The sequence below is a fragment of the Vitis riparia genome, chromosome 12 (assembly GCF_004353265.1).
Source record: "Vitis riparia cultivar Riparia Gloire de Montpellier isolate 1030 chromosome 12, EGFV_Vit.rip_1.0, whole genome shotgun sequence".
NCBI classification, from domain to species: domain Eukaryota; kingdom Viridiplantae; phylum Streptophyta; class Magnoliopsida; order Vitales; family Vitaceae; genus Vitis; species Vitis riparia.
Window position 1 is genome coordinate 3,221,327 of NC_048442.1, and position 17,771 is coordinate 3,239,097.

Sequence of the window (17,771 nt, forward strand, 5' to 3'; positions counted from 1 at the left end):
CAACAAGTGACTCATTTCTTGTCTTTTGCCATCTTTTCCACCCACATTATATCCCAAGATGAAACCCCCTTCCCTTGCCTTCCACACAATTTGACTTAGCATTTCCATGGTCAAAATGAATATATAAGGAGACAATGATCTCCTTACCGCATCCCTTGGGAACTTTGGAAGAAATTGACTAAAGTTCCATTTACAAGCACTGAGAATTTTGTTGTAGAAATACACCGTTTGTTCCATCTCTACCCAAAACCCATCTTTCCAAAACCACCATAAAAAAGTCTTAATTAATATGATTATATGTCCTCTCAATATCCATTTTACAAATTATATTGTTGAGGTTGCTCTTCATCCTCGAGTCAATGGCCTCATTTGCCATGAGAACTGCATCCAAAGTTTGTCTATCCACCATAAGCGCATGTTCGTAGTTAGACACCACTTTTTTCACTGCCTCTTTAAGTTTGTTTTCAAAGACCTTTGCCAAAAGCTTACATAACCTTGATACTAAACCGATGGGTCTAAAATCCTTCATATCCTCTACTCCACCTTTCTTAGGGATCAAAACAAAAGGGTGGCATTAAAGCTTCTTTTGAAGGGGCTATTATAAAAAATTTCCCTAAGAAAACCCATCTCAAGGTGCTTTTGTTAAGGGTAAGCAAATGCTAAATGCAATCTTAGTGGCAAATGAAGAGGCAAATGAAAGAAGACGTTTAGAAAAAATCATGAGTTATCTTCAAGATAACTTTTGAAAAGGCTTATGACCACTTGAATTGGAATTTCTTGGATCATGCTAAAGAGAGAAAAGGCTTTAGTCCAAAGTGGAGGTTGTGGATTCATGAGTGTTTATTTTAAGCTAATTTTGCCATTCTAGTGAACGAGTGTGCCAAAGAATGGGTTAAAGCAACTAGAGATTTAAAACAAGAGGACCCATTTTCCCCTTTCTCTTCACCATTGTTGTAGATGTTTTGAGTAGGATTATTGTCAAAGCTGAAGAGCATGGTTTTTTGGAAAGGCATTTTGGTAGGGAAGGATGCGACAAGGGCCTCACTCCTTCAGTTTGCAAATGATTCAGTTTTTTTTCTTAAAGGCTAACTGTGAGGAGTTGCCAAACTTTATGCTTATCGTATTGGTATTAGGATGCATTTCAAGCTTTAAGATTAACCTAAAAAAAAGCTCTTTAGCAGGGATTAATGTAAGATCATGACTTAGCTTCATGTAAAGTCTCTTATTAGCGCATTTCCTATTTAGGCCTTCCTTTAAAGGGAAATTTTAAAGTTGCTTTTTGGGATTCAATGTTACATAGGATTTCTTGTAAGTTAGATGGTTGGAAGAAAAACTTTCTTATCCTTGGGAAGTAGAATAACCCTTATGCAATCTTGTTTATCACTTATAACCCCTTATTTCCTTTTGATTTTTAAGGTCTCAATGAAGGTGACTTCCAAGCTTAAGAAATTACAGAGAGACTTTCTCTTGTTAGGCTTTAGGTAAAGGAAAAGAGATCACCTAATTAAGTGGGATCTTGTATACAAACTAAAAAGAGAAGGATTAGGGTAAAGGAAGATCTCCTTAAGGAATAAAGCCCTTCTAGATAAGTGGTTGTGGAGGTTTCCCTCGAGAGAGCAACACTTTTTAACATGGGGTCATTCTATGTATTTATGGATTACACTCCAATGGCTAGGATGCCAACACCATGATTAAGTGGTCACATTGTTGTCTTTGGAAAGTCATTTCTCAAGTCTCCAACGACTTTTCTAATTTCACTTGATGCTTGGACACAGATGGCATAAAAAGTCATATTTGGGGATGTTAAAGAGCATGATATACACTGTAGAACTACCAATTTTCCAACAAGATTAAGCTTTAACAAAAAACGGTGGTTCAACTTGGCATCAAAGCCTTGTTTGACAGGAGGTCATGTGTTCAAGTCTCACCCAATATTTATTTCCCATATTTATTGTGTAAGCCCAAATAGGCTAATTATAGTTGTTTGCCAACAGGCATGTGTCCATGTGTGTGTATGGAGTCGCATGTGAGTAAGGTTAAAAAAGTTAGGATATATCGTCGACATATCCTCGATATATCAAGTATTGATGGATCCCGATACAAAATGTGGAGAGCTATATCCAAGCCCCAATATTTCGGGATTATTCCACATTTATCGTGATTCTATCGACATTTCAACAAAATATTAGGACTTTCTCAATTTATCACTAGGTCAATCCACGGCTCACCCAACGGTCAATGTTAGCAAAATTCTTATTTTGCAACGTGGGGACTCGAACTTGTTTCTCTATGTTTCAAAATCAACACCCACACCACGACGGTAAACCTGCTTTTCATTAATAGATTGGTCTACATTTAATATATTTTATATTTACACTTAAATTTTATATATATATTTCAAAAATAAAAAATTGAAATAAAGTTTTAATAAATATATTGATTTAATTTATTATTGAAAGCACAAAAATCATGAATTAAATACAAACATAATAATTACACACACACACATATATATTATAAAATATATAACTTATCATTTTAATATTAAATGCATTTTCAAATACCACCTATAATTATAAAATGCTATAAATTATATCATTCATATATCAATTTATCAATTTCTTCATAAATCAATTTTAATATATATATATATATATTACTTCTTATATATGTTTTTAGAGGTTTTCCAATATTTTAATGAGTTTTAATCAATTTTGGTCTCACCAATATTTCCTGACATATCCATAAAATCAGGTTATCGATATATCCATCAAAACTGATATTTTCATCCTTGCATGTGAGAAAGGGTGTTAAAGAGCATGATATAAATTGTTAACTAAAATCCTACAAGCTTAAGCTTTTAGGAAAATTGATAGTTCAACAATGAAGATATTTGATTAGGCAATTGTCTACTCTGTTTTCAATTTCTAAATCCTCTGAGCTACAAGGACTTCAAATATGCTTGTTTCCTTAGTTGTAGCTTGGCTCTCAATTAGTCTATCTTGGAATTTCAATTTTCATCAAAACCTTTTTGATCTAGAGATTGAGCAACTAACTAGCCTTCTTTCATCCTTAGTTCATGTATACATATCACCTTCCTTTTTAGATGAAAGAATTTGGTCATTAACCCCTTCAGGATGTTTCTCTATGAGTTCCTTCTATAAAGCTCTCTTAGTCTTTCCTCATTCTCCTATTATTACCTTTTTTGCTCCTACTAAGTTAATCTAGAACTCAAAAGCTCCATCAAAGGTTAACCTTTTGCTTGACTTGTGGAAAATAAGGTTAATACCAATGATTGGCCTCATTTGAGGAGTCCCAACAAAGTGCTAAGTACAGACCATTGTGTTATGTGCTTGAAGAATAATGAATCAATCAACCATCTATTTCTTCATTGTCAATCTTGATTGGGTTCCTCTTAGAGGCATAGCACAGATGTTGGGTATTTCCTTTCAAGGGCTTTGGAAGCATGCCAAAAGGGAAGATTCTTTGGTAGGTGATTGTCTTATCTTTGATTTGGTTGAAGAGGAATGTGAGGATTTTCGAGGATAAATGGAGTTCAGTGAACACCATTTGAGACTTAATTTTCTTTTCTCTTCCCTATGGGCCTTAGTAAACAAGCTTTTTGTAGATATTCCTTTTTATTTTTCAATGCTAGATTGGAAGAGTGTTTCTTAATCAAACAAGTTAAGAAGGCAATGATTGACCGGTTACCCTTCCAGTAGGGGTTAAGTTAAACTTTGACGGATGTTCATTGGGTGATCCTAGACAAATAGGTATTGGAGGGTTTGACGTAGACAAAAGCTTTATCCCTATCCAATCTAATTGTAGAGGGAGATTCTACCACTGTAATATCTTAGATGACTCATGAGGAAAGAGGTTCATGAAGTTTGACAATTGGATGCGCAAAATCATAGATATTACAAATGAATTGGGTTGCTCTTTCTCTTGGATTCCTTGCTCAACTAACCAAGTCACAAATCAGTTAGTCGAACAAGGTTCAAAGCGTGGGGCCTCCTTTGTTGGAGATCTCCTTCCCCCTTTAGTGTCCAATATTTTCTTCTCAAATATATATATGATGGTTTTTTTGTGACGTTAGGCTAGTTTTTTAGGGTTGTGGTTACTTGGTTACTTTTTACCAACCTTTGTACTTTTTTGAAAGATTGCTTACCTTCTTGTATTTATCAATTGATTGACAAATGAAGTTTGTTTCTGATATAAAAAAATAAAAATAAAAATGGAAAAAGGATTATATACAATACTCAATTTACTGTATGCTCTAGAGCCCATATTAAATGAAACTTTAAAAGCATGTGCACTATTTGCACATAAGTATAATAAATTGAGTTCTCCTCATGTCAATTTCTAATCCTCCAATAGCCTCATACAAATATGTGTTTAATTTTGAGTTTGCTTATTTGGGTATTCTGATTCCTAATCAAACTTTTTGTTAATAAAAAGATAAACATTTCACTGAATTATATAAGAAATTAAAGGATGGAACAAGGATTAGCTATTCTTCCAGGAAAATAATAGAAAATTATCACAAAAAAACAAAACAGTTCCAACAAACCCATAATGAAATGAACCTCAAACACCAAATATACTAGAGCAGAAACAAAGGCCTTTGTAATCCTCAAAGTAGCAAATCCACAAGACCCTAGAAAGAGTCAAGTGCAACAAAGCTCCTTTCTTAGCCAGCCAATCCACTACCTAATTGGTGTACCTCAATGTCCAAGAAAAGCAACTGATCTCTTACTATAAATCTAAGATTTCTAAATCAACCTTTTTTTCAATTATGAGAACAATTAAACTATCTTGGTTATCATTTTCTAATTCTTACATGCAGATGGGAAGAGAAATATATACTTTGTCAAATAGTATCTAAAACATAATCAATGAAACTGAACAGTACAGATTCAACCTCTGTGCAAATACCATGTCTAGATTGTTTTTAAATGCTTATGTGGCAAACCCAGTAAATATCAGAACCTAGTGCATGTAATGTCATGCTGAGGAGCCCAATCCATAAAGTGCCAACTGGTACTTACTGATATATACATAAAGCATGTTAAAAGAATGCATGATATAGATATAAGGAAAATTTGTACAACATAAAATCGTAGACTTTCTTCTTTTAATTATCAAAAAGATCAACTGAATTCAGCACTCAAATTTCATATGATACCAATGTGCTTTTTGCTTCTGTATATTCAGCACTTAAAAGTTAAACCCCCTAAGCCTGCTTTTTATACTTTTCTTTTTCCTCTTAGGGAAAGAACTCTCATGCCTCTTCAGCTTATAAATTTTGTTCCGTTTAATCAATATATTTCTAATTCCTTATCAAAAGAAACATATTACCATTCTAACTATTAGTGACTAATTAATTAGTAAAATATCCTTAAAATAACTTCAATACAAAAATATCCCAAACAAACCCAATTTTCCCGTTTCTTGCAATCATTCTCCACATCAGAGACTTTACCAACTCTATTATATGATTATGAACACATCCATTAGCTATATATCCTTTCAAAACAATAAACAATAAGACAGGAGCTCAAAAGGAATTGCATAAACTAATGGAAAACATAATATGTTATCCTGTGAGTCATAGTAGTCAACCATAAATTTTACCAAAGGAACTCAGTGTTGTAGACAACACAATTGAAACTATGAGGTCGCTCATACTTTGGAGATTTGTGTAGAAAATATCATACTGACCGCTATTCTCCTTGGTTGTGTGCATATAATGTTACAGTATCCACCATTTCCTGCTTCAATCATGTCATCCAATATAAATTGTGGGACCTGACAGTCAAGAAAACAGCCTGTAATGTTTTTTTAAGAAGCGAGAGAAAGTGACAAAAGTAAACTTAAAATAAGCCATGCCAAATGTTACAAGTGCAGAAAAAGCAAACTAAAGACACTAATGTACCTGAGTTGTCTTTCCAGAACCAGTTTCCCCACAAACAACAAGAACACTCTTCTCCTTCAGCACTTCCAATATCTCACTCTTAAGCTCCGCTATAGGAAGTCCAGATCTAGTTTTCAACATGTCCTAGAAAGAAAACATTTGTACATATAAAATACAAGCCCAAGGCTCAGAGTTAGAAGACACATTTGGATGTACTCAATATAATTAAACAAGGCATGGGAAAAAGACCCTGAAAGAGAGCAGCTTATCTTAAAAGAAAAAAATAGATATCACAAGGACTTAAGGTACAAGTTTTAGATGAGGATGCATGTCAAAGTGTAGTTTTCTTGGACTACCCAATCATTTGTAGCTAATGAAGTATGAAATTAGAATTGAATATCAGTAGTTCACAAGTCTTTCAGGATTTTTCCAACTATACTCAGTTTATCGTAGGAGATGGGGAAAGAATTCGCTTTTGGGAAGATTTGTGGTGGGGGGACCAAATCTTTAAAGACCAATATCCAAGACTATATCGAGTAGTAATGGATAAAAATATTCCTACATCTTCAATTCTCGGTTCATCTCGCCCTTTCTCATGGAACTTTAATTTCCGTCGTAATCTAACCGATTATGAGATAGAAGATCTAGAACGCCTCATGCACTCTCTAGATTGTATGAACTTATCCACTTCCGCTTCAGACGCGAGATCATGGTCCTTATTGTCTTCAGGTTTGTTCACAGTCAAGTCTTTCTTTACAGCCTTGTCCCAAATGCTTGATTCATCTCCATTTTTCCCCACTAAGTTTGTATGGAAATCTCAAGTCCCTTTCAAAGTTAAGGTCTTTGTCTGGCTTGTGGCACACAAGAAGGTAAATACCAATGACTTGCTACAATTGAGGAGACCCCACAAAGCTCTTAGGCCTGACATATGTAAGTTGTGTATGGAGCAAGGAGAATCAGCAAATCATCTCTTCCTCCATTGTTCAGTGACGTTGGGGTTGTGGCACAGACTTTTTCAGCTAGCTAAGATGGATTGGGTACCTCCAAAAAGCATTTCAAACATGATGTTCATCAAGTATAAAGGATTTGGCAAGTCCAAGAGAGGGGTAATTTTGTGGCAAAACGCGAGTATAGCGTTAATCTGGGTTGTGTGGTGGGAAAGAAATGTTAGGATATTTGAGGACAAAGCTAGGAATTTAGAGAACCTTTGGGATTCCATTCACTTCCTTGCGTCCTTTTGGGCTTTTTGTTCAGCGGGTTTTAAGGACATCCCCCTTAACGTATTACAACTTGATTGGCTAGCAGTGTATAGATTCAATAGTTCCAATGGGACGGCCTAGTGTATTGTTATTTTTTCATGTTGTTTAGTTTTCCTTTTGGCGGGAGGATTCCTCATCCTCCTTTTGTACTTCTTTTTCTATCAATATATTCACGCGTGGTTTCCTATCAAAAAAAAAAATATATCAGTAGTTCACAATCAAGTTTAATATAAGTTTGATAGTAGCTATGATGTTTTTGTCCAACAAAGAAGAATTCTGACTAGATTCAATAACATTCCTCATTCTAACTAGGGTTTTAAAGGTTTGAGGCAGAAGAAGACAACAGAGCGATGGTTATGCGATTGAAAAAAGGGCCTTTGAAATTAAGAAAGAATCTAAGTATGGGGGAAAAAGTTTTTCCATTATTATTTTGGAGGCTACGTGGTAAGAGGAGGTGGAAAGATTTTTGGAGCGGCTGCATGGTAAGAGAGTACTTGAAGATGTGGATGATATGGTGTCATGGACTGAAACAAAGAGTGGAAAATTCTCGATCAAGTCTCTTTACTTTGCTCTCGAAGCGGGCTGTCCGTCTCTGTTTCCTTCTAGTTGCATTTGGAATGTGAATGTGCAGCCTAAGATTAGTTTCTTTGCGTGGGAGGCTACGTGGGGCAAAGCCTTAACCTTAGATATGGTCCAGAAAAGAGGACGAGCATTGGCAAATAGATGCTTTATGTGTCTTGAGAAAGAGGAGACCATAGACCATCTTCTCTTACATTGTTCAAAAACAAGGGTTTTATGGGATTTACTCTTTACTTTATTTGGGGTGTCTTGGGTATTGCCTTCTTCAGTTAGAGAGACTCTTCTAAGCTGGCATGGTTCTTTTGTGGGCAAAAAGCGCAAGAAGGTGTGGAGAACTGCTCCTCTTCACATTTTTTGGACGGTTTGGAAGGCGAGAAATAGATTGGCATTCAAGGATGATATGTTGTCAATACAGTAACTGAAATACTCTTTTATTCTTTCTTCTTGGTCTAAGGCTAAATTGTTCATAGTTGAATGTCCTCTAACTATAGCTAATTTTATTGATTGGTTGGGCTCTAAGTAGGGTTGTTTTTTGAGCCATCTAGGTTCTTTTTGGACCTTTTGGAGGTGGGTGTATAGGTATTGTATACCTTGAGTCGCCTTTTTGGCGTCTCTTTTTATATATGAAATTTTCTTTACCTATCAAAAAAAAATTATTATTTTAGAGTAGAGATGCATCAAAACATTAAACTTTGGAGGGGGAGCTGCATGATTCATGAAACATAACCGGACCCTTCAAGGGAATAGAAAATCCAATATTCTTGAGAATTTTCATTTTCTCCCTTGGATCACACACGATCAATTTGTTCCAAACTTCCACTTTAGCTTTAATGGACTGAAATTTTTGCATGAATTTATGGCCCTCCTACCCAATCACCTGGATTTCTCTCCACCAGTTCCTCACTGAGTTCTTAAACCTAGGGTGGAAGAGCCACATGTTCTCAAACTAGAAGGGAGACAGATCCCAATTGCACCGCTTGGAGTTCACCATAACAGGGGACCAGAAATTGAATGACAAAGTGCCTCTTGAATATGGGGAATCTGTCCATCTTTTGCAAATTTGAGGTTCCAACATAATGGACCAAGGGTGAAAGTTGTAATGAAAGAACGATCGATTCTCCCTGCTTTGATTGAGGTGTTAGATGGGGGTTGGGACTTCACAGTTTCAGTCGCGGTGGCTGGGAAGAAAGACGGTAGGCAGGTTAGAGAGATGGGTGAGTCAACTCGGCAATTGGCTGAGGCTCACACGGGGGACAGTTGGCAGAAAGAGGGAAGAGGAAGATAAATCAACAGCTGGAAAGGGGTCTTCGGTTGGGGCAATTGGCCGAACAATGGAGTGGAGAGGTGGTCAAAAGGCTGAGAACGCTCCTAGGAGGACACGTGGAAAGAACAGGACGTCAGTGGGAAACAGCTGGTCCCAACCTCCACTGCATTCGAATTCAAAAAGGCAGAGAGCAGGATCTGCTGGGCCAAAGCAGGCTAGAGGGGTCAAAGCCCAGTCAACTCTCCAGGATGGGATTCGGGCCTCCAAATATATGACAAGAGCCCATTCTTTTAGTAAGCCCAGCCCACGGTCTAAAATTGACGCAGGCTGGAAGAGGGAAGTCCATGGGAAAAGCCCAATTCAGTTGTTGGGCCAAGAGCTTGGAGACAATCAAGACAGTTATTCAAAGGGCCCTTTACACAGAGCTATTCTTTCTGCAAAGGGGAAGGCGAAGACAGGCCACGAGGATTCTGATAATCAACAGAGGGGCTCTGCGTTGAAGTGCAATTCAAAGAAGCTGTGGAATGCTCTGTTTCCATCAAGCTCTGTATGCCGACAAGAGGATCAAAGCCAAAGCGAGCCACTCACGACTGAGAGATCGATGCCAGTTAGTGATACTCTTCCATTGGAAGACGTCTCCGTAGTGAGAACACAGTTGGTTCAAGGGTGTTCCGAGGAAGAAACGACGCCGACGAAGGAAAACGCAGAGCAAAGGAATCTTCTTAGGGCTCATTTTCTGTCAAAAGGGAAAGAGAAAATGCGCAATATTGCTAAAGGAGAAGACGGAGAAGGTTTTAAGGGTTTTGTGGGTTGTTCTCATAGTGGACCTTCAGTCACGGATCATCTTTCTTATCCCGCAACCAGTGAAAAAGGGCTCAACTTTGAGGGGTACTGTGGAATGACGGAAGTGGAAATTTTCGAAGTATCTTCTCATCATTGTTCTCATCATTTTTCTCAGCCTTCTCTGCCTTTTCATTCTCCTTTCTCTGGCGTGGCTCCTCCATACCCGAGTCCTTCTGCTATCGATCTCTCCATTCCAGCCTTTCAATCCCAGTTTCCTACAAAAAATAGTGTTATCTGAAATTTTTTCAAAAAAAAAATGACGTTGGGGCTTATCGTCTTGGGTCTGTTGGCATTCCTAACCGTGATGATGCGATACCCCAGCTGGCTAGATTGAATCTTTTGTCTGAAATTTTAATTATGATAAGACCAAACCCAGCTCGCCTCATGGGGCCCCTATTCTAGATACAGTTAGCCAGGAAGACATTGAGTTTTCCCAGATGGGTGGGTTCCAAATTGAAGGTCTTTCCTCTAGCAAAATGGCTAAAGTTTGTGCGGTCTTAAGCTCCTTGGATATTAAGATGTATTCAAGGCGAAAGAACAAAATTGCCACAGACATTTGAGTTCTGTTGGTGTTGGTTTGAAGGTATAAGGTCAGTGAGGTGTTTTTATGAAGATCATAAGCTGGAATATCAGAGGGTTGGGATCTAGGAAAAAGAGAAGGGTGGTTAAGGATTTTTTGCGACTTCAGAATCCGAATGTAGTGATGTTTCAAGAAACAAAAAGAGAGGTGTGCGACAGAAGGCTTGTAGGAAGTGACTGGTCGGTTAGGAATAAGGAGTGGGCTACTCTCCCAGCGTGCGGGGGTTTAGAAGGGATTTTAATCATTTGGGACTCAAAGAAAATCAGCAGTGAGGACGTGGTAATTGGATCTTTTTCTGTCTCAGTCAAGTTCTTGTTGGATGGATGTGGACCTTTGTGGTTGTCCGCAGTTTATGGTCCAAACAACCCCTTAATTAGGAAGGATTTTTGGGTGGAGCTGTTAGACCTTTTTGGCCTTACTTTTCCTTCATGGTGTGTGGGAGGTGACTTCAATGTTATAAGGAGAAGATCAGAAAAACTGGGTGGCTTTAGATTCACTTCTAGCATGAGGGATTTTGATGGCTTTATAAGAGAATGTGAATTACATGATCCCCCATTACGGAATGCCTATTTTACTTGGTCAAATATGCAAGAGTCATCAGTGTGTAAGAGATTGGATCGGTTTCTCTATTCAAATGAGTGGGAGCTTTCCTTCCCTCAAAGCCTTCAAGAAGTTCTTCCTAGATGGACATCGGATCATTAGCCGATTGTATTAGATACCAATCCTTTCAAGTGGGGTCCAACACCTTTTAGGTTTGAGAATATGTGGTTGCAACATCATAGTTTCAAAGAGTGCTTTAGCAGTTGGTGGAGAGAATTTGAAGGAAATGGTTGGGAAGGTCACAAGTTCATGAGGAAGTTACAATTTGTTAAGGCAAAATTGAAATATTGGAATAAGAATACTTTTAGAATGCTTAAGGAAAGGAAAAAAACCATCTTGGATGAAATAGCTAACATTGATGCCAATGAACAAGAAGGGGCTCTCTCTTCTGATCTTGCCGTTCAAAGAGCTGTAAGAAAAGGGGAGTTAGAGGAAATAATTTTGAGGGAAGAAATTCATTGGAGACAAAAAGCTAAGGTAAAATGGGTTAAGGACGGGGATTGCAACTCAAAGTTGTTTCACAAAGTGGCTAACGGGAGACGAAACAGGAATTTCATCAAATTCTTGGAGAATGAAAGAGGTTTGGTGTTGGACAATTCCGAGAGCATCACAGAGGAAATATTACTTTATTTCAAAAAGCTCTACTCGAGTCTTCCTGGTGAGTCTTGGACAGTAGAAGGTATTGATTGGTCCCCTATATCAGAAGGGAGTGCTTCTAGGCTGGATTCCGCTTTCTCCGAAGTAGATATCTTTAATGCCATCTTTCAGTTAGATAGGGATAAGGCGCCGGGGCCTGATGGTTTCACCATAGCAGTGTTTCAGGATTGTTGGGATGTGATCAAGGATGACTTAGTGAGGGTGTTTGCAGAGTTTAACAATAGCGGGATTATTAATCAAAACACCTATGCCTCCTTCATAGTTCTTTTGCCCAAAAAGAGTCGGTCAAAGAAGATTTCGGATTTTAGACCCATCAGCCTGATCACTTGTCTCTATAAGGTAATAGCAAGAGTCTTGTCAAGGCGACTAAGAGGAGTACTACAGGAGACCATCCACTCCACTCAAGGTGCTTTTGTTAAAGGGAGACAAATTCCGGATGCAGTTCTTATAGCCAATGAGATTGTGGACGAGAAAAGGCAATCGAGGGAGGAAGGGTTTGTATTCAAGATAAACTTTGAAAAGGCTTATGACCATGTTAAATGGGATTTTTTGGATCATGTGTTGGAGAAGAAGGGATTTAGTTCTAAATGGAGGAATTGGATGAGAGGTTGTCTGTCGTCGGTCTCTTACGCTATTCTAGTGAATGGTAATGCTAAAGGGTGGGTCAAGGCATCTAGAAGTTTAAGGCAAGGTGACCCTTTTATCCCCTTTCCTGTTCACTACTGTTGCAGATGTGTTGAGTAGAATGTTGTTGAAAGCTGAGGAAAGAAGTTTGCTGGAGGGCTTCAAGGTAGGTAGAAATAGGTGTAGGGTATCCCATTTGCAATTCGCAGACGATACCATCCTCTTTGCTAGCTCTAGTGAGGAAGAACTGCAAACTCTTAAGAGTTTATTGTTAGTGTTTGGTCAAGTTTCTGGGCTTAAGGTCAATCTTGACAAGAGTATTCTTTTTGGCATCAACCTTGATCAGAATCATCTCTCTAGGTTAGCCTTGTTGCTTGACTGCAAGGCTTCAGATTGGCCTATAATTTATCTGGGTCTTCCTTTGGGAGGGAATCCAACTGCTTGTGGATTCTGAAATCCAGTGATTGAGAGAATCTCTAAGAGATTAGACGGGTGGCAAAAGGCTTACTTATTTTTCGGTGGTAGGATAACTCTCCTACACTCATGCTTATCCCACATCCCTAGCTACTTTCTTTCTCTGTTTAAGATTCCTGCTTCAGTGGCTGCAAAAGTTGAGAGGATGCAAAGGGACTTTCTTTGGTCAGGGGTTGGGGAAGGAAAAAGAGACCATCTTGTTAGTTGGATGCAGTGTGTAAGCCGAGGGTAAAAGGGGGTTTGGGGATTGGGAAGATTCCTTTAAGGAATCGCACTCTTTTAGGGAAATGGTTGTGGAGGTTTCCTAGGGAGAGTACAGCTCTGTGGCATCAGGTCATTCTTAGCATCTACGGGACACACTCAAATGGTTGGGATGCCAACACTTTAGTCAGGTAGTCACATCGTTGTCCTTGGAAGGCCATTGCACAAGTCTTTCAGGATTTTTCCAAGTATACTCGGTTTGTCGTAGGAGATGGGGAAAGAATTCGCTTTTGGGAAGATTTATGGTGGGGGGACCAAATCTTCAAAGACCAATATCCAAGACTATTTAGAGTAATAACGGATAAAAATATTCCTATATCTTCAATTCTCGGTTCGGCTCGGCCTTTCTCATGGAACTTTAATTTCCGTCGTAATCTAATCGATTCTGAGATAGAAGATCTAGAACGCCTCATGCGCTCTCTAGATTGTATGAATTTATCCACTTCCGCTTCAGATGCGAGATCTTGGTCCTTATTGTCTTCAGGATTGTTTACAGTCAAGTCTTTCTTTACAGCCTTGTCTCAAATGCCTGATTCATCTCCTTTTTTCCCCACTAAGTTTGTATGGAAACCTCAAGTACCTTTCAAAGTTAAGGCCTTTGTCTGGCTGGTGGTACATAAGAAGGTAAATACCAATGACTTGCTACAATTGAGAAGACCCCACAAAGCTCTTAGCCCTAACATTTGTAAGTTGTGTATGGAGCAAGGAGAATCAGCAGATCATCTCTTCCTTCATTGTTCTGTGACGTTGGGGTTGTGGCACAGACTATTTCAACTAGCCAAGATGGATCAAGTTCCTCCGAAAAGCATTTCAGACATGATGTTCATCAATTATAAAGGTTTTGGCAAGTCCAAGAGAGGGTTAGTTTTGTAGCAAAACGCGTGCATAGCTTTAATTTGGGTTGTGTGGCAGGAAAGAAATGCTAGGATATTTGAGGACAAAGCTAGAAATTCAGAGAACCTTTGGGACTCCATTCATTTCCTCGCTTCGTTTTGGGCTTTTTGTTCCGCGGGTTTTAAGGGCATTCCCCTTAACATTTTACAACTAGATTGGCTAGCAGTGTGTAGTTCCAATGGGACGGTGTAGTGTCTTGTTATTTTTTTGTGTTGTTTAGTTTTACGTTTGGCGGGAGGATTTCTCATCCTCCTTTTGTACTATTTTTTTTCTATCAATATATTCATGCGTGGTTTCCTATCAAAAAAAAAAACATAATGGACCAAGGGAAGGATGCGCTGGTGTCCACCAGCCCACAGCAGGGGGTGGCCTTGGAACCTCTCCATATTTCTCTGATGCAATTCTAATGACATTTAGCCTCTTCACCTGTCCCCAATCCCCTCCAAAAAACCCATACCAGGTATGTAAATTCAAACAAAAGGCCAATTTATGAGATGCATGAACCTTGATTCTAGTGAGATACTACCTAAATTCCCACCACCGAGGTATTTTCTCAAGGGAATAAAAACAAGAAGATACTAACCTTATATTTTCCAATTTTCATTTTATTCTCGTATTCCTGTTTCAGATAAGAACTCTCTGCTTCTTTAAAATTACCAACTCCTGCAAAATAACACTGAAAAACTTAGAGAAACAAATCTAACAGGAAATAAAAAGATTATAATATTTTGTTGAAAATTTTATTGCAAGAAGAGAGAAAGGGTGAGTGATGACAAGTCAAAGGTCAAGAGATCCCTCTCAAGAGACTGCACCCAATAGCATCTATATCTATATCTCTACATAAAAAGGAAAATGCTCCATAAAAACTCCAAGCCAACAGGGGCAGGCAAGGTGGGAGTTGTAAATGACACCAGATAAAATCCAAGTGGTAGTCCACTCACTAGGAAATTTTCTCCCTAAATAGATTAATCTGGATAACCAGGAAAACGGAAGCCCCACCAGACTGAAGTGAATGACTAAAAGTTTCACCTCAAATCTCTGTACCCATCTCATCAAGGCTAAGTGCATCGATGAACATTAAAATTTTAGGTAAACAAAAGGAGGTGGCTTCCACTCGTAAGTCACATCTGACCTCATGTGAAGACAAAAACAGGAAGACACCAAATGTTAAGAAGGAACCCATGAAACTCTGGATATTGAAGCCCGGAAGGAAGACAAAAAGTATATTCCATATCAAATCTTCTTCTGAGACGATGACTGGTATCTTTATGTTATTTTACATGTTTGGCTGTTATTTTGATCATCAAAAGAGAAGTGAATATGCTTCTAATAATATAAGGCACATGCAAAGCCCATGAACATACTCCCAGGCTTCAGATCTGGACCAGCAGCATTTAAATTTCTATTTTCTTCAATTTGGGGCATTTGGAACTTTTTTGGAAGAGAATTATCTGTAACATCAACAAATGCAGTAGATCCAGAATCCCCAGCATCTAATATCGAATTTACAAAACCAGCCCTTCGGTCTTCCTCACTATCTTCTATTCTGATTGATGAATCACCTGTAAACTTTCAAGCGTTATAAGAAGCAGTAAAAAAAACTAATAACATCACTTGTAGACTGTCACTAAAATTATTATAAAAAGTTATATTAATATTATGAAGAAGGCTTAAACATTAAATAAATTAAGAATTCAACATCTCCAAAGAAGCTTCACCTTCCTTCCATTGTATGACAAATGAAGCATATGGTTCAGTAATTGCCAAGTGAATAGGAAGATCAGGAAACAGCTGATGAAGAGCATATGCTGCAACTGCATTCTGAGCATCCTGCAACCAAAATATTTTAATTTAGGTGATACTCATGTGCATGTATTTTTTTTCTTTTTTTTAAGATTAGAAACAAAGGATGTATTTATTAAGGTTAAAAAGAACATGAGAAGGATGAGGAGTCCTCCCCACAATTACAAAAACCTAATCAAAATATAATTGAACTCCTCCACTATACAAGGAATCTATTAAAAGAAAAGGTTTAGACTACAACACAATATACAAAGATGTCATCTCCTCAAGTCCTAACTAAGCTCCTCTCAATGATGTCCAAACCCTTTTGATCTACACACTGAATGTCAAATGAGTTGAATAACACTAAGAGGAATGTTTTTAAAAGCCTCGGGGCATGAGGCCCAAAAAGAGGAATAGAAGTGAAGTAAATTCTACAACTTCTATGACATCCTCCACTTATCTTAAAAATTTCTAACATTTATCTATTGTCATACAATCCAAAGTAATGTGAAACAAGCAATTTGCCAAAGGGTTTTGCCTCTAATGGAGCTCCCCAAACCCCTATATGAAATGATCATCATACTCCTAGGTGGGAACAAATCAATCCTGAATTATCTTAATAGATGGTTCCAAAACCCCAAAGTTATCAGACAATGCAAAAAGAGATGGTCAATCAACTCTCCACTCCCCTTACATAAAATGCACCAGTTAAGACTAAGGAATTGAAGGTCTTCTCAATTGTAACATGTTGGTTTTTACCTTCTTGTGCGTCACTAACCAAGTAAAGGTCAAACTTCTCCACTATACAAGGAGTCTATACAAAAAAGGTTTAAATTACAACACAATATACAAAGATGTTGTCTCCTTAAATCCTAACTAAGCTCCTCTCAACAATGTCCAAACCCTTTTGATCTACATACTGAATGTCAATTGAGTTGAATAACACTAGAAGGAATGTCTTTAAAAGTCTTGGTACATGGGGCCCATAAAGAGGAAAAAAAGTGAAATAAATCCTATAACTTCTCTGACATCCTCAACTTATCCTGAAAAATTCTAGCATTTCTCTTTTGCCACACAATCCAAAGCAATGTGAAACAAGCAATTTGCCAAAGGGTTTTTCCTCTAGTGGAGCTCCCCAAACCCCTATATAAAATGAACATCATATCGCATATACTCCTAGGTAGGAACCAACCAATTCTGAATTATCTGAATAGATAGTAGCAAAGCCCCAAAGTTATCAGACAATGCAAAAGGAGATTATCAATCGACTTTCCACTTCCCTTACATAAAATGCACTAGTCAAGACTAAGGAATTAAAGGTCTTCTCACTTGTAGTATATTGTTAGTATTTACCTTCTTGTATGCCACTAACCAAGTAAAAGTTTTGACCTTAGATGGGACTTTAGATTTCCATATAAAATTAGCTAAGGAAAAAGGAACTATATCTAACATATTGGACAAAACCATGAAGAATGTTTTGATTGAGAAAAATCCTAAAGAGGTCGATGACCATGCTCTCACATGAGGGATGTCATGAGTCTTTCAAGGTCCTCAATCTCCAAATCCATAAAGTTGAGACAAAATTAAGATTCTAAAAAAAAGAATGGCTAAGAATAGCTGAATAGTGAAATTTTTAACTATAACAACTCAAGACGCTTGGCTTGAGGCGCTTGGCTTGAGGCACACGCCTTTAGCACCTTAAGTCTCGCCTTTGTGAATGAGTTGCGCCTAACTTCAGGTGAGGCACACACTAGCCTGCTCCGTGTCACCTCACACCTAGGCGCACCTTTCACAACTATACCGCAATCAACCTTTTTTAGGCTTACATGAGGACTCAATAAATTGGAGAAATAAATATGCGATGAGGCTCGAACACATGACCTAATGTCAAACAAGACTCCGATATCATATTGAACTACCAACTCTCCTAAAAGCTTAAGCTTGTAAGATTCGGGTGCATAATATATATCATACTCTTTAACAAAAGCATAGTTTTCCTAGAAAATATTAGAAATACCTAACTAAAGATGTTATTAC

General features: G+C 37.9%; 1 protein-coding gene across 2 annotated transcripts in view; it reads right to left on the bottom strand.

Moving 5' to 3' along the window:
* LOC117926240 (DExH-box ATP-dependent RNA helicase DExH7, chloroplastic) overlaps positions 1-17,771 on the bottom strand; it is a 98,941-nt gene that overhangs the window by 71,045 nt on the left and 10,125 nt on the right. For both annotated transcript variants that reach the window (XM_034845322.1, XM_034845321.1), the window contains exons 8-12: positions 15,668-15,779; positions 15,314-15,511; positions 14,533-14,612; positions 5,936-6,058; positions 5,722-5,808 (exon numbers count right to left, since the gene is read on the bottom strand). In XM_034845322.1, the coding sequence (XP_034701213.1) occupies positions 5,722-5,808; positions 5,936-6,058; positions 14,533-14,612; positions 15,314-15,511; positions 15,668-15,779 (600 nt within the window). The remainder of the gene's footprint in view (positions 1-5,721; positions 5,809-5,935; positions 6,059-14,532; positions 14,613-15,313; positions 15,512-15,667; positions 15,780-17,771) is intronic.